The sequence below is a fragment of the Typopeltis vanoorti genome, chromosome 12 (assembly GCF_054136105.1).
Source record: "Typopeltis vanoorti isolate ZY-2024b chromosome 12, IOZ_Tvanoo_1.0, whole genome shotgun sequence".
Lineage (NCBI taxonomy): Eukaryota > Metazoa > Arthropoda > Arachnida > Uropygi > Thelyphonidae > Typopeltis > Typopeltis vanoorti.
In genome coordinates, this window is record NC_143560.1 from 133,126,176 (window position 1) to 133,149,257 (window position 23,082).

The window sequence follows — 23,082 nt, forward strand, 5'->3', positions numbered from 1 at the left end:
GATTTATTTACAAGAATAGCATCTAAATAAAGTAAAAAGCTGAGACCAACATCTCCATTATCAGATTTAGTACTGCTTTACTTCATAATGTGATCCATATAGATGATGAATGACAGTGGTGATAATGTATGCCCTCGTCACACACCTGATTTAACATTAAAACATCTTTCTGTATCTCCTTCAAGTCAAACTTCTCACTAACAGCTTAAATAGGGACTATGTATTGCATGATATAATGTCCCATTCACATCATATAACTGGAATGTTCTGAACAGCTTTCCTCTTGACACCTTGTCATATTCCCACCGTTTTCTCAACTATTTTGTCATCATCAAATTCCTGATATGTACCCTTAAGGGGCGTACAGGATATGATAGTACTGCTTGAAAAACTTAACATTACAATTTTCCTCCAAATCGATCTGTTACATGTCAAGATTTCAACATTATCAGACCTTATTTCTATTTTCAAAGGCACTTTTTACTGTATCAATCCATCTAAATCTTTTCCTGCCAACCTAGCAAAGAGCACTTGTTTTGCTAATCTTTCCTCTCCCATTCTGTTCAAGTGACAATATCACCTGAGATTGCTGACAATGTCAAGTTATTTCCTAATATCCTTGTTTTTAATATGATATTGCCATTGATGCCATCTGTTCATGCCCCTAATCTTTCTCAGCACTCTCATATCTGCAGTCTCTAGTCTTTGGTCAAGTGTTTTACTTCCAACCCACTCTCATATCCATAAATTAAAATTGGTTTGAACACTGTATTGTATACAGCTAATTTAGTATTTTGACTAATTTCTCTTATTTCATATAAATTTATTCAGTTGACTTCTTACCATAATGGCTTTGTTGATTCTGTTGTCTATTTCTATTTAATTTGCCATCTTCACTACAAATTGTGCCTCAGTAGCTGATATGTTTTACTTGTTTTATTTTTCATTGAGAATACAGTTGATATTTTCAATGTTTCTGCCTATTTTCATTGTCTTTGTCTTTTTAATGCTTACTTTCATGCCATGTCTATTACAACGGTTATTCACTTTAGTCAGAGAATCTTGCAGACTTATAGAAGATTTATTTAGAAGTATGACATCTGCATAAAGCAAAGAGTTGAGATTAACATCTCCAATTTTGATATCAGATTTATTACCACTTTCCTTCATAATGTGATCCATATAGATAATGAATAACACAGAGGACAATATACATTCTTGTCTGACATGAGATTTAACCTTAAACCATCTTCCTGTACTTTCTTCAATTCTGACATGCAAATGAAATAAAGACTAAGTATTGCTTGATATACTGCCCCATTGGCACCTTGTCATATGTCTTTTCCAGATCTACAAAACTTACATATAGATCTTTGTTATATTCCTGTGATTTCTCAACTGTTTGCTATAAAGTGAAAATCTGATCCTAACAGCCTCTATTTGGCCTGAATCCTGCTTGTTCTTCACCAAGCTTCTCTTCCACAATCCTTCTCAATTGTTTTTCAAGTATACTTGCATATATCTTACCAGGAGCACTCGGTAGGGAAACACCTCCTGTAATTCTCACATTCAGTTTTATTTCCCTTTTTATATATGGGTGCTATGAGAGCTTTGGTGCAATCATCAGGAATTTGTTTCTCTGTCCAGGCCTTCTGAACTATGCAGTGCAGCCACTGTAAGACGTTTTATACCTCCATACTTGTCATTTCTGGTTGAATATCATCTTCTCCTGCTGACTTTTCACATTTCAGACTTTTGATGGCTTTTTCTACTTTAAGTATGAATATGTATTCCTGACTGCATCCTGTTGAGTGTTTTTTTTATCACTGTGCTGTCATCACTGATTTATTTCATTTAGCAATTTTTCGAAGTAATTACTACATACTTCAAGCATATCTGTTTCTCGTGTTTTCATGTCACCTTTATCATCTCTAATCTCTTTTACAGCACTCTTTCTTCCATTTCTGAGTTTCTTCAGCAACCTCCAGAATATCTTGCCAGCTTCTTGATCTTTGTTTTGTATGTTCTTACCGAAGGCTTCCCATGACTTTTGTTTAGCTAGTTTTATACAGTGTTTAGCATTCTTGCATTTGTCTCTGTATTCTCTAAGAGCACAAGCTGACTTGTTTGCCAGGAACTTTTGATATGCTTTCTTCTTTTCCTTCACTGCCTCTTTAACTTCCTGTGTTCACCAGGGAGCTCTGATTTTTCTATCCTTGCAGACAGCCTTGTTACATGTGTCTAGCAGAAGCAATCAATGTTTTCTTCAGAGATTGCCAATGAATCTCCAAGGTTTGATTCCTGTTCTCAAACACTTTCATTTTTTCTTGAATAATGTATGTATATTTTAGTCTACAGTTCACATCTGAAAGCTGCTCAACTTTTATTCGTTTTAAAACTTTCTTACATGTTGTTCTTCTTTTCAATATGAAATTCAATTTCATCCTGCTCAAGACTAAATAGTGATCGCTTCCAATTTCAAATCCTCTGTACACTCTGGTTTCCTGTACCAGCATGAAAACATCACTATCAACAATAACATAGTCAATGAGACGTTTCTTATTCCATGCCTCTTCTCTCCATGTGAATTTGTGCACATTTCTATGTTGAAATGGTGTTAGTAATAACCAATCCATGTCCTGAGCAGAAATCCAACAGGTATTTGCCATTATTATTAGCTTTGCGCTTATCTCCAAATTTTCCAAAATATTCTTATATATCTGACAATCATTTCTTACCATGCTATTTTGATCCCCAACAACGACCAATCTTTCCTGTTTTCATTGTGTCAGTTGCTTTCTTTAAAGCCTCAAAACTTTCCTCCACACCTTAGTAGAACTTCAGTGGGATCATAGGCACAAATAAGTCTTATTGTCCAGTTCCCCATTCTCATATTTACCCACATCACTCTCCTTGAGACTGCCTGCCATTCAAGAAGATTAGCCTCGTATTTAGTGTTGAATACTATGGCTACTCCTTCTTTTCCTTGATTGTCATTGCCTGAATATAACATTTTGTATTTATTGCTCAGAAAGATCTCGCCAGTTTTTATCTTTTTTGTTTCAGTCACTCCTATTATGTCGATCTGATACTTATCCAATTCCTCAGCTAGCTCTATTCAGGCTTATGTTTATAGTAACGATCCTGAACTCTTATGTTGATTTGGGGTATATTTCAGGATTTGTTCCAATAGTTGATATTTCGCTGTTTTGTCTGGTTCCCTGGTGAAAACAATGGGGACCTTGTTTAACCAGGTGCTGCCCCAGCCATCCAGTATGAAATTGTGCCATGTTGTATCATCATTTTTTATTTTGGTTTAATCCAATAAGAATACAATTTGGTCAGCTAAATCCCAAATTGCCAGCCCATCCTCGTACGTTCAGTATTCAGGTAGATACCTAAGGTGCACCTTAGGTATCTACCTAAAGAACAGTCTCCCAGAAAATTTCAACAGCAGTCATCCCCTTTATAGGTTCAGTTTCCACAAAAATTGCGAGATTGTTGAAGACCTATAACATCAGGGTTGTATTTAAACCAACTAATAGCATAAGACAGGTTCTAAGATCTCCTAAAGACAGAGTTCCATTTTATAACTATCCAGTGTGTATAATATTTCATGCACGTGCAGTCTTTCCTACAATGGACGGACTTCGAGAAGCCTCGAAATAAGACAGAAAGAACGTGTTGGCAATGTTAATCACAACAGAACGATTACCTCAGGATTGGCACATCATTTTTCAACTTCGAACCACACTATAGACTGGAATAACAGCTCCATGCCCTACGTAGACGAAGATTAAAGACATAGAGTATATAAAGAAGCAGCAGTTGTACTACGTACAGGCAGTAATCTAAACAGAAATCAAGGGGCCATACTGAACGATATTTGGAAAGATCAAATTCCCTCAGTTCAACAGAGCTACAGCACGCAACAAATCATATTACGTGTGTTCATGATGCTGAGTAGATATGTCACACAAACATGTTACCTTAGCTACCTAACAAGGTACTAACGGTTCTTTGTATTCTTGAACCTTTTTGTATTTACCATTTTTTGTACTGTGCAAGCCTTGAGAAAGCTAGTCAGTTCCTAGCGAAACCGGTAGGAAATTTGTATGAACTACATATTAAATATATGGTCAATTTAACAATAAGTCTTATATTTTGTAACAATTTATGACCAAAAACATGTATAATTTAAACGGCCCCCATTGTTTTCGCCAGGGAACCAGGGCGAACAGTGAAAAGTCAGCTACTGGAACAAATCTGAAAACAAACCCCAACTCGACATCACCAGAGTTAAAGATCGGTACTATCAACATAAGAAGCCTGAGTGGCAAAGAAATGGAGCTAGCTGAGGAATTAGATAAGTACCACATCGACATAATAGGGGTGACTGAAACAAAAAAGACAAACACTGGTGAGATCTTTCTGAGCAATAAATACAAAATGTTATATTCAGGCAGTGACAATCAAGGAAAAGGAGTAGCCATAGTATTCAACACAAAATACGAGGCTAATCTTCTTGAATGGCAGTCAGTCTCAAGTAGAGTATAATGTGGGCAGATATGAGAATGGGGAACTGGACAATGAGACTTATTTGTGCCTGTGGTCCCACAGAAGGTTCTACTAAGGTAGAAGTGGAGGAATTTTTTGAGGCTTTAGAAAAAGCAACTGACACAATGAAAAAGGAAAAGTGGGTCATTGGTGTGACCAACTTTTCTGCTCAGGACATGGACTGGATATTACTAACACCATGTCCCAACATAAAAATGTGCACAAATTCACATGAAGATAGTGATGTTTTCTCCCTAGTGCAGGACACCAGAATGTACAGAGGATTTGAAATTGGAAGTGATCTCTATTTAGTCTTGAGCAGGATAAAATTGAATTTCATATTGAAAAGAATAACATGTAAGAAAGTTTTAAAGCGAATGAAAGTTGAGCAGCTTTCCGATGTGAACTGTAGACTAAAATACACAAAGATTATTGAAGAAAAAATGAAAGAGTTTGAGAACAGGAATCAAACCTTGGAGATTCAGTGGCAAACATTGATTGATTTTGCCAGAGAGGCATGTGGTGAGGTTGTCTGCAAGGATAAAAAAAATTAGAACTCCCTGGTGGACACATGAAGTTAAAGAGGCAGTGAAGGAAAAGAAGAAAGAATATCAAACGTTCCTGGCAAATAAGTCAGCTTGTGCTCTTAGAGAATACAGAGACAGATGCAAGAATGCTAAACACTGTGTAAAACTAGCTAAACAAAAGTCATGGGAGGACTTTGGCAAGAATATAGAAAATAAATATCAAGAGGATGGTAAGATATTCTGGAGGTTGCTGAAGAAGCTTAGAAATGGAGGAAAGAGTGCTGTAAAAGGAATTAGAGATGATAAAGGTGACATGAAAATAGGAGAAAAAGATATCCTTGAAGTATGGAGTAATTACTTTGAAAAACTGCTAAATGGAACAAGCAGTGATGACAGCACAGTGGTTAAAAATACTGAACAGGCATGTAGTCAGGAATACATATCCGTACTTGAAGTAGAAAAAGCCATCAAAGGCTTGAAATCTGGAAAGGCAGGAAGAGTAGATGATATTCGACCAGAAATGCTGAAATATGGTGGTATAAGAGTCTTACAGTGGCTGTACTGCATAGTTCAGAAAGTCTGGACAGAGGGACAAAGTCACGATGATTGGAGTAGAGCTCTCATAGTACCCATATAGAAAAAGGGAAATAAAACTGAATGTGAAAATTACAGAGGTATTTCCCTACTGAGTGTTCCTGGCAAGATCTATGCAAGTATACTTGAGAAACGGTTGAGAAGAATTGTGGGAAAAAAGCTTGGTGAAGAACAAACTGGATTCAGGCCAATTAGAGGCTGTCAGGATCAGATCTTCACTTTACAACAAATAGTCGAAAAAGCATGGGAATATAACAAAGATCTGTATTAAAGTTTTGTCAATTTGGAAAAGGCATATGATGTTATAATAGATGGTACCAAGAGAGAAGCTATATTCAATATGCTACAGTTATGTGGTGTCAATGGGGCATTATATCAAGCAATACTTAGTATGTATTTGAGTTGTAAGTCAGCAGTTAGAATTGATGGAAGTGCAGGAAGATGGTTTAATGTTAAATCTGGTGTGAGACAAGAATTTACATTATCCCCTCTGTTATTCATTATCTATATGGATCAAATTATGAAGTTAAGTGGTATTACCCATGATATCAAAATTGGAGATGTTAATGTCAGCTCTTTGCTTTATGCGGATGATGTTATACCTCTAAATAAATCCGCTACTAGTCTGCAAGATTCTCTGACTAAATTGAATAACTGTTGTAATAGATATGGTATGAAGGTCAGCAATAAAAGGTCAAAGATAATGAAAATAGGCAGAATCATTGAAAATGTCAACTGTGTTGTGAATGGAGAACAAGTAAAACATTTCAGCTACTTAGGCACGATTTTTAGTGAAGATGGCAAATTAAATATAGAAATAGACAACAGAATCAGCAAAGCTGGTATGGTAGGAAATCAATTGAATAAATTCATATGGAATAAGAGAGAAATTAGTCTGAACATTAATTTAGCTGTATACAAGACAGTGTTCAAACCAGTTTTAACTTATGGATCTGAGAGCTTGGTCAGAAGTAAAACACTTGACCAAAGACTAGAGACCACAGATATGAGAGTCCTGAGAAAGATTATAGGCATGAACAGATGGCATCAATGGCAATATCATATTAAAAATGAGGATATTAGGAAATAACTTGACATTGTCAACATCCAGGAATGCATTAGCAGAGCTAATCTCAAGTGGTATAGTCACATTAAACAGAATGAGCGAAGAAAGATTAGCAAAACAAATGTTCTCTTCCAGGTTGGGAGCAAAAACGACCCAGAGGAAGACCGAGATATAGGTGGATTGATATGGTACAAAGTAGCTTAGACAATAGAAATATAAGATCTGATAATGTTGGAGTCTTGACAAGTAACTGATGGATTTCGAGGAAAATTGTAGATAGGAAGTTAGTAATGATGTATTTTTTTTTTTCATGTAGTACTATCATATCCTGTACACCCCATGAGGGTACATGGCAGGAATTTGATGATGATGATGATGATACTTCAGCATTTCTGGTCGAATGTTATCTACTCCTGCTGTCTTTCCAGATTTCAAGCCTTTGATGGCTTTTTCTACTTCAAAAATGGATATGTATTTCTGACTGCATGTATGGTCAGTGTTTTTTACCACTGTTCTATCATCACTGCTTGTTTCTTTTAGTTAGAAGTTTTTCAAAGTAATTACTCCATACTTCAAGGATATCTTTTTATCCTGTTTTCATATCACCTTTATCATCTCTAGTTCCTTTTACAGCACTCTTTCCTCCATTTCTAAGCTTTTTCAACAACCTCCAGAATATCTTACCATCTTCTTGATATTTATTTTCTATGTTCTTGCCAAAGTCTTCCCATGACTTTTGTTTAGCTAGTTTTATACAGTGTTTAGCATTCTTGCATTTGTCTCTGTATTCTCTAAGAGCACAAGCTGACTTGTTTGCCAGGAACTTTTGATATGCTTTCTTCTTTTCCTTCACTGCCTCTTTAACTTCCTGTGTTCACCAGGGAGCTCTGATTTTTCTATCCTTGCAGACAGCCTTGTTACATGTGTCTAGCAGAAGCAATCAATGTTTTCTTCAGAGATTGCCAATGAATCTCCAAGGTTTGATTCCTGTTCTCAAACACTTTCATTTTTTCTTGAATAATCTTTGTATATTTTAGTCTACAGTTCACATCTGAAAGCTGCTCAGCTTTTATTCGTTTTAAAACTTTCTTACATGTTCTTCTTTTCAATATGAAATTCAATTTCATCCTGCTCAAGAATAAATAGTGATCGCTTCCAATTTCAAATCCACTGTACACTCTGGTGTCCTGCACCAGGGAGGAAACATCACTATCAACAATAACATAGTCAGTGAGACTTTTCTTATTCCATGCCTCTTCTCTCTATGTGAATTAGTGCACATTTTTATGTTGGAACATGGTGTTAGTAATAACCAGTCCATGTCCTGAGCAGAAATCCAACAGTTATTTTCCATTATTATTAGCTTTGCTCTTTTCTCGAAATTTTCCTAAAATATTTTTGTATGTCTGACAATCATTTGCTACTCTGCTATTTAGATCCCCAACAAGGACCAACTTTTCCATTTTCATTGTGTCAGTTGCTTTTTCTAAAGCCTCAAAAAATTCCTCCACTTCTACCTTTGTAGAACCTTCAGTGGGATCCTAGGCACAAATAAGTCTCATTATCCAATTCCCCATTCTCATATTTGTCCACATCACTCTACTTGAGACTGCTTGCCATTCAAGAAGATTAGTCTGGTATTTTGTGTTGGATACTGTGGCTATTCCTTCTTTTCCTTGATTGTCATTTCCTGAATATAACATTTTGTATTTATTGCTCAGTAAGATGTCACCAGTTTTTGTCTTTTTTGTTTCAGTCACCCCTATTATGTTGATCTGGTATTAACTAATTCTTCAACTACTGCCATTTCTTTGCCATTCAGGCTTCTTATGTTGATAGTACCGATCTTTAAATCTTGTGATGTTGAGTTGGGGTGTGTGCTTTCAGATTTGTTCCAGTAGCTGACTTTTTGCTGTTCGCCCTGGTTCCCTGGCGAAAACAACGGTGGCCTTGTTTAACTGGACGACGCCCCTGCCGGCATGAAATTTTGTCATGTTGTACCATCATTTTCTATATTGGTTTAAGCCAATAAGAATACAATTTGGTTGGCTAAATCCCAAATTGCCAGCCTATCCTCGTTCGTTCAGTATCCAGGTATATACCCAATTCTTAATTTGATTTTTAACAAATTCTAAAAACAAAGAAGTGTTGGAGAGAAAAAATTAATTACATACCTAGATATTAATTGCATTAATATGCTGAAATAAACTATAGTACACGTAATAATAAACTCAATTTCAGTTAGTCCTTCTGAAAATGTTATGTCAGTTTTGAAATTGGTCTAGCCAATTTCTTATATTCTTACATACAAAATCAGCGCATCAAATTATTTAGCAAATTTTTCTGCTTGCTTGTGCCTCCAACGTCAGATTGCCTATTGAAAATCCAGGCTTTTTGTGTAGTGAGCCATTGAAGCTTTGCTTCGTCAATGTTTGTAGGCTCGCACTTTGAAATTTTTTTGTTTCGGTTATGTTTTCTAGTCGCAATGCTGTTGATGAGGACAAAGAAAACTTCTTATACACTTCAACATATTTTTGCACCACATTCAAATTCATGAATAATTGACTTTTTAATGAACCAAGAGGTGCTTTCTTTTAGTAGATATTTCTGAGAGAATGGTTTATTTTTAATTGATTTTAGTCATGACAGTGTTTAGATAAAGTGGAGGAAGAGGGCCGAATGCTAGTCACTAGAGAAATACGTAGGGAGGGTGTTGTTCCCCATGGGCAAAACTGGGTTATAAACTTGCCCATAATCCAGTGCAGGTGGTCATAAAAGCTAAGTCACACCTTTCATTTTGTCCCTTCTAAGAATTCGGTATTCCAAGAACTCCCCAATCAATTAAGAATGTTTGCATGCTTACAAAATTTATGTTATATTCATATAGTACACTCATTATAAAAGTGAGCAAGTGTATGGGAATATGCCTAAATTAGTCTTTATGGCTTTTTGCTCATTATAGCCATGATCTTATTTCCGTACTCATTACAACAAAGTTCAACTGTATCTAATTCATTTCATCCTGAAATGCATTGCCTTACATTTCGCAACATTAAATTGACAACCATTGTCCTTTGCCTTTAATTAGAAACCTTTTCTTGCAACATATTTGCAAAGTACTTGGTCACATGTATCACTATGTTCTAGGCAGCTATTTAAGAATACTGCTGGTCAGTAATCATCAATCATGTTGATCACGATGGAAAAAACAAGGGATCTTTTGGAGTTCAATGCAGACCTTATTTTCGGAGCCAATCTGGCTGTAGCACAAATTTGAAACCGGCAGAGCTGACTGCTTTTTCAAAAGGTGAGATATCCTGTGTATTTAATCAGTGGGAAAATAACCAACGTTGCTTGTCAAAAATGTGTATCTGTGATCCTGAGAGAGTATCAGGAACAAGATTGCTGTCATCTGAGAAGACTTGTACAGACAAACAGAACTTGCTGTGTTCAGCAATTGACCGAAGCATTTAATGTAGACTGTTTCCGACATATACTGTATCTCACTGAACTTGCACTGGGAATTGAAGATCGGTAATGGCAGACACAAAAGGAGGTCCAATACAGTATTAAATAAGTTTTAATTCAGTGGCTGGTATGTGCTCATCACCTCTGGATCCTCTCCATGTGTTGTTTCAAGTAATTATCACTGGTGTTGTGTCCCAATTTATGATTATTATTCTAACAATTATCCTTACAAGTGAAATTCTACTTATCTTTATCCAACTTTCATCTGTGTATGAGATATTACCCAAAATACAAATATTTAAGCTATTTCTCCCCTTAGTGTCCCTAATATTTATATTATACTGCGCCTTTTAGGACATTTAGTTTGAGATATTAAATACAAAAACAAGGAGCAATTACCAAAATATGTCTGAATGTGAAACAATATTGCAGTCATGACACTTTATCTCGTTACTCATCTAAATATTCTCCCCTCCCGCGTGATTAGGTTCGTACATTTTCAAGTGGTGCATTAGGCAGCAATTTCAGACAACCGTATTATCAATGAACAAAGGTTTATTAAACTCATTAGCATGGTACAATTCAATTTCTAATATATATATATAACTCAATTCAATACTAAGAAAACATTTACAAAATAACATTAGCTAATCACAAGTATTTGGCAAAGATCCTATATGGGTATTGCGATCATGCCGCCATAACAAATTCAACACATACACTCATGTATAATCCCAGGTCTAATTAACACTTTAGTTAAGACTATATTAGTCTGAATACGCTATATGCTGTAGCACATGGACATATGTGATCAACTCACTCTATTTAACTATAAACTAAGTAGATTAAACTATCCTTTCACTGTGCTAAAACATAACTTTGACATTTAAAACTTTCCTATAAGTCACAATACACATGCATAAATCTCAGAACACTTGAATAGTTATATAATTAATATTAACAAGCATACTCTCATTACAATCAGTCATATACTATAGTCCTAGTATAATTTTCCTTAGTCTCTTCAACTGTTCAGTAATAGAACAATGATTACAATTGCCTACAATTTCAATTAACATGAGATTTTTACAGTACATTTTGATTTGAGTTTTCTATATTGGCCTCTACCGTTTTTCCTATTGTACTATCCTGGGATGGACTCCTCTATAATCTGTCACTCCTAAGTTCTTTTGGCATTAAACTGGGCTTTTGCGATCTTAACTTTTCGTACTTGAATTAAGGACACATTATTGTATAGATGATCACACTTAGAATCATCTATACAATGGCTGTGAAACTCACCATGTTGTCACAGAATGATGAAACACATAGACAATATCTTCTTTCCTTTAGCTAAATGACATTCCTCGTTTCTTACCATAGGAATACAGAATCGAAATCCCGTTCCCTTGTTGTGTCGGACAGAGATTAACTCCAACCCTGCCACTCAGGAAAACCGCATGAAAAACCTATACGAAAAAGCTCGTGAAGAAACTATCCGGGAAAAAGCCTCGTGTGTGTGTGGGGGGGGGGGGTCTAACCCTTTTATACCTTGACCTCTACCGGCACCTTCTTTAATTTCTTTTCTCCGCCCCTTACTGGATTCGACTTCACCGACCAATTAGGGTGGGGTTTTTCTGCCCAACATCCTGCAGTCGGCGAGCACGTGACGACGTCTCAATTCGGGAATTGACCCTGAGCAATAGCCTCAAATTAACCCCCCCCCCCCCCCTTCCAAAATTTTCTAAGAATTTACTTAATATTTTAATCTCTCATTTCAGGTGTTAAAACTAGCCTCTCACATACAATTTCTTATGACTAATCTTTTCTCTCTTACTTAGTTAATTTTTTCATATCACAACTGTAATTTATTCCTTCTTTTATTATTTAGTTCAACAAACACTTTTTGTTATATATTTTACTTGTGTGCAAGAATATTTTTCTTTCTTTAAATAATTTATGTATTAGCTCTTATACAGGGATTTTATTTTATTTTCTCTTCATGTTACACCATGACAACTGAAAATTCCATATAGTGAAGGTATCAGGGTGTAACACTGGATAACTGTATAAATTCTATTTTCATCTTGCCTTTTCCTCTTCACAATCTATATCCGTATAATAATTGCTCAGCCTGCATTCATTGTGCTAATCTGCTGATGATGGCATCCACATCTTCCTCTGTACTCCCAGGTCTATGGCAGCAACCAGCAGTATATTTTGGCCTTGACCTCAACAAGTTTGCCTCAAATGAACATCTCTCTTAGACCTACAATCCTCCTTAACTTCTATTTTTATTGAAGTTCTTCAGCTATCAATAATACCTCCTCTCCTGCCCCATTCCCTCTATCTTCTCTGATAATATGGTATTCCTTACGTTCTAGCTCTGTAACTACATCATTCTTTGTTATTAGCCAGGTCTCGCTGATGCCGTTAATTTTTGGCCGAGTCAAGATAACTAATGTCAAAAAACTCCTCATTTCTGAATTCGTGTACATGCATTTCAACATCCCCTTCCCTTGGGCCTACAGTTATCTTTGCATAATATCATTGCCAACCCATTCAGATTTGAAACCTGGCAAACTACACCCAGGTGTTCAGTCATTTCTGCACTCATGCTGAATTGTCCCAGGGGTGGCTAGACACATGCTTTAATCCCCCTAATATCTATCTCTAGTGTCCCTGGTGTTTTACTTCCGAATTCTCACTAAACAACATTCTTCAAACATCTAACTGTAAAACCATTGCAATGTAGTCCCTTGAGGCATAAGTGCTTTCATCCAACAAATTCACTTCATACATCTATAAACTACACACCATTTCTCAGTTCTGTTCTATCTTACCAAGGCAGTACACTGAGGTCTTTACTTACTTTCTTACTCTTTGCTTTTTTCAACAACTCTTTCATATCTTTTCTAATTCTATATTTCTCTTTCTTTTATCTTTCTATCTTATATCTTTCAAATCATTTGTACCTACCAAAACGATCAACTTTTTCACATCTCTCTCTCTCTCCTGCAAACTAACAGTTTTGCTAACATCCTTGAACTTCATACCTGGGAACATGCTTTTGTCACTTTCTTAGTCTCCTCATTTCTGAAATGTTGCAAAATGTTAAATAAGAATAGTGATAGGTGATTTCAGAATCAAAAAGTCATCAAGAGGTCTGTTTTCTCATACCTCATCAGTACAAATATTTAACAAGTGTCAAATCATTGCGTCAAGTGCTTTGTGTCATTCACATTACTGATTACCCTGAATATCCTTGCATCAATAGCAAATAGCAGTATGTCTCCTATAAATCCTTTCCAATGTCTTTAATGTAAAGATATATCACTGTGATGGTCACTAACATTCATGTGAGTTGTAAAGCTGGTGACAGTGTATTTATATTAGGATCTCTTTATGAGCGCATTAATCCATTCGCAGCGTAGTATTGTGTTATACAAATAAGTGTTTGCTTACTGGGCCCCCCCCCCCCCTCCTCTGTGTGAGGAATCTCCCGGTGATGGTTCTAGTCCTTATTCTTGTGCTGTGCTTTTCTTTAAGACTTCCTTACCTGTCTCTTCCAGACCACCATCACAGGGATCCAGTGCCTTGTTGCCATATTTGCCTTGCAGTGTCATCTGTGGATACCTGAAAAGTGTAGGTATCCTGTTAGTCTTGCTTTACTTTAGCCACTGCTCTGATAAGAGAGTTGGCTAATGGACTTGCCTGCAAGGTTTAGCAGTGTCACAAAAAGTTTCTTGTCCATGCTCAAGGTATGGTGGGGTGACAGTATAACAGTCATCATGAGGAGAATACTCATTAATATCCAGGATAGCCATGGCATTCCAATATTACACTTGTCTGAAGAATGCCCACTCAGAAAAATGGTTGGCATGATCTCTAAAATCAGTCAAGATAGAGCAATTCCTTTGTGCAACATTTTTCATAGAAATATACCAATTAGTTATCCCTCAAAAAGTGTTGAACTAGAGTGGGATATTCTTGGTGTACCAGATGGAATCAGTTCTAAAATTTAAATATCAAGTGCCTACCACAAGGAGAATACTTACATGGAGATGGTCACCTGATACTGACCAGGAATATCATTTCTACTTTCATCACACCTAAACCATCTGTGACAGCAGGATATCTAAACTGTCCAGTTAGGCTCTACATCCTGAACCCTTCACTCCACTTTAAATGTCAACAGCATGATCATTCTCAAATTTCTTGTTGTGGCTTTGTGTCTGTGCCCAATATGGCAATGAAGTTCACAAGAACAATGCCTATCTCTGATCCAGAGCAATTTAATAATAAGGTGATAGGCCAAATAAAGCAAAATGATAAATCATTTTGCTCTATTTGGCAGAGCTCAAGACTGATACTATCAACATAAGAAGCATCAATGGACCTAGCAGAAGAATTGGATAAGTACCAGATCAATATAACTGTGACTGAAACAAAGAAGACAAAAACAGGTGAGGTCTTTCTAAGCAACAAATTGAAAAAAAAATTATTCAGGGAAAACTGAGTATCTATGGTAGTCAACACCAAATATCAGGATAATCTTCTTAAATGGCAGGCAAAATCAAATAGTGATGTATGCAAATATTAGAATGAGGAACTAGACAATGTGACATTTGTGGAGGAAATATTTGAGACATTAGAGAAAGCAGCTGACACAACAAAAAAAAGAAAAATTGGTCCTTGTTGGAGATCTAAATGGCAGAGTAAGAAAGTTTTGGGAAAATTTGGAGAAAAGTGCAACGCTAATAATGGTAGATGCCTGCTGGATTTCTGTTCAGGACATAGATTAGTTATTACTAACACCATGGTCCAACATAAAAATGTGCACAAATTCACATGAAGAGAAGTTGTAAGAAATAAGAAAGGTCTCATTGACTGTTATTGTCGACAGTGATATTTTCCCACTGGGTCATGACACATGAGTATATAGAGGATTTGAAATGTGATCACTATTTAGTTTTGAGCAGGATAAAATTGAATTTCATATTGAAAAGAAGAGTATGTAAGAAAGTTTTTTTTTTTAATGAATCAGAGTTGAGCAGTTTTCAGAGGTGAACTGTAAACTCAAATACACTTTGTAATTTCTATGGCAAAACCTGAAGAAAGCTAATTGATTCAGCCAGAGAGACATGTGGTGAGGTTGTCTGAAAGGATAGAAAAATCAGAACTCCGTAGTGGACTTAGAAAGTTAAAGAGGCAGTCAAGAAAAAAAAAAAGAAAAAAGAAAGCATATAGAAAGTTCCTGGCAAGTTTGTGCTCTTAGAGAATACAGAGAAAAATGTAAGAAAGCAAAGTGCTGTGTAAAACTAGCTAAACAAAAATCATGGGCAGACTGTTGAGAACAGAAAATAAATACAGGAAGGTGTGAAATATTCTGGAGGCTATTGAAAAAGCTTAGAAATAGAGGGAAAAGTTCTGTAACAGGAATCACAGATGATAAAGGTGACATGAAAACTGAAGATAAAGAATATTTTAAATTAAGGGGATATAAAATCCACATTGTTTTAAAACCGAATAAGAAACTCAAAGATTGGAATCGGAGAGTTTCATGCCGAATATAGTAAACTATAAAGTATCAGTGATCACTAGCGTGAGCTAATGCAAGTGACCCTAGTACGTAGTACAATATCGGACAACTCGTTGCAAAGATGGGGAAAGTTCAGATCGCTATTCTTAGGTATTTTCCATAATGTAAAAACACATTTCCTAGGAAATATATGCTGTTATTACATTATGGAGGGAGGTCACTACCCAGACCGGTTTCAGCCTTTTTTGAGGCTTCATCAGTGAGTAGCTAGACCATAATACCAAAGTGTATAGCGAAAAGAACTTATATACTCTGCTATACGAGTTTCCGAAGAAGGTGCAACCATTAAGTTACTTAAATATAAAGAGCTAATAAGCTTCATTTCGGCGATATAAATAATATTTTAAATTAAGGGGATATAATATCCACATTGTTTTAAAACCGAATAAGAAACTCAAAGATTGGAATCGGAGTTTCATGCCGAATATAGTAAACTATAAAGTATCGACGATCACTAGCGTGAGCTAATGCAAGTAACCCTAGTACGTAGTACAATATCGGACAACTCGTTGCAAAGGTGGGGGAATGTGGCAATGTGGATTTTATATCCCCTTAATTTAAAATATTGTTTATATCGCCGAAATGAAGCTTATTAGCTCTTTATATTTAAGTAACTGAAGATAAAGATATACTGGAAGATGCTTTTGTTGTAAAATTAGGTATGAGACAAAAGTGCATATTATCTCAAATATTATCATCTGTATGGATTACATTATGAATGAAAGTGGCATTAGGGTTGATATCAGAATTGGAGTTAGTCAGCAGTTTAGTTGGTGCAGATGTTATAAATAAATTCAATACAAGTTTGAGGATGTCTTAACTAAATTGAATAACTTGTAACAAATTTGGCATGAAAGCCTGCAATAAAAAACCAGTGTGTGAAAATAGGCAGGAACATTAAAAACATCAGCTGCATCTTGAATTGAGAACATATTTTGAAAAAATAAAAATAAAACATTTCAACTATCAGATCACAATTATTGGTGAAGGTGACTAGGATGTTTAGGAAATGATGTATAAGTATGTGGATATATGGAGAAATTTTGAAGGGATAGAGTTGTTTGCTTGAGATGGTCTACATTTCATTGAGAATAGCAGTGTGAAGCTGGATGGATCTTCTTGAGTAAAGAAGAGTGTTCATGGCAGGGAAACAAAAATTGGATGGTGGAACTGTGAGTGTAAGGCTATGAGGATCAGTGCAAGAAAGATAAGGAGGACGAGGGATAGGCTTCTTGCTTATTTACTGATTGAATATAGCTTATCTTAAAAAGACTCGAGATAAAAGAGGTGGTGGGGTTATTACTGATATATCAGGAGAGTTTTATATCCTCTCCATGTGCAATTTTTAAGAATCTGATTATTTATAGCTTTGGGAGCCTTTTCTATGGGGTTGAGGCGAGTATGAATTTTGATATTTGGTGTTGTTTGTTATAAGCTGGGAAATTTGAGAGAGATAATTCAGAAATATTCAGGTATATGATAATGAGTGACTTTTAACTATTGAGGATTGACTGGATGCAGGAAGTAACTTGTATGGTGATATTGAATTCTCAAACTGCTGAGTAAATTAATAAATTTAATAAACTAAATTTATTATAGTCTAACCAAGCGAAAAAAAACTTCCAACATCTTTCTCTAAATCCAGAGTAATTTAATAATAAGGTGGTACACCTTTTGGCAACTCATATAGATAAATATGACTTCTGTTGCTTCTGCCTTGGTATCGCTGCTTCTGGGTCTGGCTCCCACTGACAAGACCTCAATAAAGGTTGAAACTGGTCTGGGTAGTGGCCCTTCCCTTAATGCATAGCATTATACATGTCTACAAGGAGATGTGCTTTGCATTATGGGAGATACTGAGACAAGGAGTGATGCTTGGTCCACCTTTACCATGAGTTGCCTCAGTCCTGAAGATTCTTCAGGTGTAAACTTTGTTTGCTTACACTTGGATAAAGGATTAAACTAAATTTATTATTGTTACAGAGGATGTTTAAAGAACAAGGAATATAAGTCATAGCTGGGGAAGGACAAGCATAGTAAGGTAGGAGAAATTTGCATGTGAAAGATGACTGAGGTACAAAGTTAAATCTTAGAGAAGTTTATGGTTGCTAGTGGAAGAAAATATGACTTCAATTGATGACGTCATTACAAGGATCATGTCCATGGAGGATATGGAAAAGTTCATTGAGTGAGTTTTGTTAGTGTAATTCATATTGGTGGGGAGGATTTTAGTGTAATGTTGAATAACAGTAGGAACAGACAGACTGATGTTTCAGGAATGTGGAGTGTTTAGAATTTTAAATGAGCTTGATGTTGATAGCATTATGAGACTGGATGGCATATCATTGTATATTAAAGGAATACACAGAGGAGCTGGTGGTGTCCTTGTCTTGTCTGTTCAACAAGAGGTTGGCAACAGGAACAGTGCCAGAGATGTGGAAAGATGAGAAAATGTGCCACACAAAGGAGAATTCAAGTCATTGACACTTAATTGTAGTGGAGAAGGTGTTAGAGTGGATGAGGCTGTTTAAAGGTAGATTATAAACCTAGATTAATGAAAATAGAAATATTTTAAGATAGCAGCATGGGTTAAGGTGAAGTCTTGCTTCAGTGACTTGATTACAATTTATAATAGGATGACGAGTGTAGTGGACAGAACAAATGTAAGTTTTCTGGATTTTACTGGAGTTTGGTAGCCAGTTTACAGGAATGGTTGACCAGTAGAGGTAAGTATGTGCATCATGAATGGTGGAGTGCTCCTTAAAGAGAAAGGTGATAACGGGTTGTCACAGGGCTCTGTTCTGGAATCATTGATGTTTAATTTATGTATTGACAATCATCAATATACATAAATAGTTCAAAAGAAGGTGATGCTGATTTTTTTTTTTAATCAAAAAATCATGTTTATTTGTAAGCTTCTTATAATAGTACAATATGTTGAACAATCATATGTGTAACCTAAGAGCGACAGCTCATCCAGGTTATGATATGCATAAAGTTACAAAAATTTATGTAATGCATTTTCATTATATACACATACATACAAACATTCATATAATATACATATTACATATTATAATATAATTACATAATAAAATCGCAGATAAAATAAAATTTCATCATACAGAGAAAGTTGCGTAACGATTAATTAGGAACAAAATAAAACAAAGCAGTTAAATTTTACGTTTTACACATAAGACTGGATCTTTGTATACAAATTAAGAACAGCAATGTCAGGATGCTCTTATGTGACATTGCAAGTGGATTTGAATAGATTGATACTCTGGGCTGAAGAATGGGGATGTCATTTCAACATTAAGTGTAAGTCATGCATTTTGACCTCAGAAGATGGAAAAAGCTTTATTATATTTGAAGGAACCAAGAATTTGGTAGTCTTAATGGATCAGGAGCTGAGTTGTGGAGGTTGTCCAGAAAGTTGCTGCTAGATTTTTGTTTCTACAGAAGGCATCCTCTGTGAGCTGTGAATATCCTACCCTACTGCACTCTGTTATTAAGGAATGAAGAAGCTACTATACTTGCAGATGTTACACATCTAGCCTGACATCATTCCAGAAATTACAGCCATTCCTCTCATTGGGATTGCTTATTATGGTATGTCTTTAATACTTTCTGTTAGGTAATGCATTCACCCACTAACATATGTTACCAGGATTATCAGTAAGATTGCATCGTAATGCAAGTCTTGTGTGTGTCCTGCGCACCTTTTAATACAGTTTACTAGAGATGATATTGGAGTTGTTGAAAGCTTCCAAAGCTTAGTTAGTATCGATGATGTCCTTCACTCTGGAAAGATCTGGGTTTGAAGCATATCTAGAATGTGAAGATTTTTCTTTTTCATCTGAAGGTGAATTAGCCAGTCTCATATGCAGGCAGCAGTGTTTTTCATCCTTCAAAATGAGCAAATTGGTTTAAAGAACATGAAGGTTACAGACATGATATGCTAGCATCACAGCCATGTTGTTTGGAATTTTTTTCAATATTTATTTTTAAGATTTAATTTTAAGTGAGTTAACCATAGAATTTTATTATTTTCTAGCTTCAGAGGAACATCTTAGCAACTAGTCCAAGAGTAACAAGGTTTAAAATAGATTGGGATGACAATCCTGGAGAAGAAAATATTCCTCCAACACACACCCTGGATCCTAACCAGATACCAATGTCAGAAGATAGTACTGGACCACTGAAGCCAGCAATGATGCAAGATAGCAGTCACAGTATGGAAGTGATGTAAAGAATTACATAGCTGAAAGCTTTAATTTTTGCATATTTCAGACATTGTTTGGTATGGCAGTATTGCGTGAAAGTGAAAGAAAAATAAACTTAGTTATTCTAAGTAACATGGAACTTTTTTCTGAAACAGTATAAAATCTTGGTCTACTTTTAATTTTATAAGCATGAGAAACAGAAAAAAGTGAAATGAATCGCCATAAAGCTGACCTGTGATTCGGTTATTGCCCATTGCTAATAAGTATATATACATATTAAAAGAATTTCAGAGATCTCTTGACAGTCCTGCCAGTATTTTGATAATGCATAGTTAGGTCAATGCATATTTTACTTGAAATCAGTATTTCCTTTCCTTTTTTTTATATATATATATATATACATAATAGTGCTGTGCATTATTTTTTTAAGAGGGGGGGGGGGGAAGCATTTCCAAAAAAAGCAGCAGTTTATTTTTTATTGACTTGCCTAATAGTGATGATGTGCATCTAATATTGATAACATACAGATCCTTATTTTAAATAGTTTGAATGACTTATTCATATCAGCCAGTGGTAAAAGAAACGCACAATACCCAAGCACTAATTTTTCATATCTGCTTTTACTGTGAAATTATTGCCTGTAACTAATATGCATTGCATAAATAGGTTGTTGACAGAATTGAAAGGAAAATACTTTTCACAATGAGGAAAAGTAGCCCAACAAACTTTAAACTGTGTAACATTTGGCCTGGATATTCATCTAGTTTGTTGTATTGTAGCTTTACATTGGGTTCCTGAAATTTTTGTAAATACTTAATATAAATTTATAAAGTTAAACTTCTTAATTCTTTGGAGTAAAGTCAGTTAATTTAACTGAATGGCATTTCATTTATTGTGAATTGTTCTCTTACACTTTATTTCTACTCCATTCTTAATATTTGTCACATGCCATACTAAGTATCATTGAATTCACACACTTTTGCTTGGGTGGGAAAGGATTGGGAAGAGCTTAGTTTTTTATTATTATTATTAAAAAAAAAAAAAATTTCCCATATATGCTAAATTGTGTATAACTGCTTTTTTCAGCATCTTACAAATTTATAATTTTCTTCTGCATCTAATGACAAAAAAAAAAAAAAAAATCAGGAATTAAACTTTGCTTGTAGTATTGACATCAGTTTGGTATTCAAAACACTTCTGAGATTCCTAAAACAGTAATGATAACAATATATTTTTTACAAATTCCAAAGTGAACAGTTCTTATAGAATTAATAATAATCAGCAGATTTTTGTAACTTTCATTATAAATACTTGTGAAACTTGACCTAGTCACAAGAAATGTCTATAATGATAATATTAAAGAATATTTGCTATTAAAAATATATATATATAAATAAATGTCTTTTAAAAAGTTATAGAAAGTTTTTCCCTAAATTCAGTTATTAGCATTGTGTTTTTATTAATTATAGTTGGAGAGATTATTACAGATTGTATTCTTACCTGATTCAGTTTTTATCACCTACATATTAACCAAGCATTTGTTATTCTGAATATCATTGCTTTTTCTTTCAGTGAATTTTCCAGCCTGCTTCCTATAGATTTTTTTCTCTGCGAAAGTAGAAATCCATAAAATAATACTTTTATCACCAAAAACTAAGCTCAGGTTTTGAAATTGAATATCAGTTTTTTCATAACACCAACTTTTTAAAAGTCTTGCTCAGTCATAAAAGTTTGCATCAAGCATGGGATCAATCTTTTGCAAATAATTGTTCAAAAGAGGATGTTTTAATTATTCACTCAACCAATCATACTGAAATTTATTTTTTACATCTCTCTCCCATTAAAATTATCGTTGCAAATAAATACCTAGTTTTCTAAATATGGGTCTCACTTGAACATTGCTGAAAATAGTGATTAATTTCTGTTGTCAGGTTAACCAATTCTTTAAGTATTCTTAGTGAACACAATCTCTGCATATTGAATTGATAGTCGAATATTAATTGAAATATCATGAAAATGAAAAAGGTAGTGATTTTAGTCCATATCTGTGTTTTAACGAGGTTATAAACCTATAGCACATAAAATGGGTGGACAAAAGATACTTTTTCTCAATACCTTCCAGACGTCAAATAAGCAGAATGGTGGGCAAAACACTCATACGCACCCTGCTCCCACATCTTGTGATGGGTTTCATACACATAGCCAACCTGGCCAATTATTTTTTTTCCTCCAGTAATTTGGGGTACTTCCATAGTGCATTTTCTTTGTTTGATCCACATATGAAAAGTTGCAAGATGGCACATCAGTGCTATATATGGACATATTGTGATGATAGGATATGGGTCTTGCAGTTGGAGAGTGATGACACCTGTACTCAGATTTTTGGGGCTGTTGTCTAAAGCAAAAACAGTTGAAAAGTTGTCATTTGTAAAAAAAATAATAAATAATAATAATAATATTAAATAAAATAAAAATGAGTGGTCTTATTGTTTTTAAAGACATCTAAATACAATTGCACATGCTGATAAACAAAATTGAAATTCATGTGTGTGTATACATCTGCGAACACATGTATGAAAACTGCATAATTCTGTACTTAAAGTGGCTTAATACATTTGAGACTCAACAGAATGAGAGTTTCTGTTAATGAGATAAGAAATGTTCAGCCATATTTCATAGGACTTCGATGTATTAATATGGCAGTGAGTAAATTTAAAAAAAAAAAAAAAAAAACATGCTGTATAGCAAGCCATGTGAGAAGAAATATCATGCTTTTTTTTGTCTGCTATACCAGTTGCTGAGTATCTGTCTAAGCAATCTCATAAAAAGAAAAATTTAATTTTAAAAAATATGAGCTGAGTAATACTAAGGAAGCAAGGGTTTTGCAATTTAGAAGTAGCTACTTCGTACTATACTTAGCAGTAACTAATTATTATGTTTTAAGTGATTAAAATGATAAACTCATCTGTCTAATTGCTGAGTTCCAGCCAACCTCTTACTTTCTCAGAACTTGGCTCACCTTTTTTAAATATGATTCTTCTA

General features: G+C 35.0%; 1 protein-coding gene across 1 annotated transcript in view; it reads left to right on the forward strand.

The window, feature by feature from the left end:
• The window catches only part of asf1 (histone chaperone asf1), a 65,783-nt gene extending 44,865 nt beyond the window's left edge, over positions 1 to 20,918 (forward strand). Inside the window, exon 4 of the mRNA XM_090401465.1 lies at positions 19,872 to 20,918. Within this exon, the coding sequence (XP_090257591.1) occupies positions 19,872 to 20,066 (195 nt within the window). The 3' untranslated portion in view covers positions 20,067 to 20,918. The remainder of the gene's footprint in view (positions 1 to 19,871) is intronic.
• Positions 20,919 to 23,082: the final 2,164 nt, after the last annotated feature.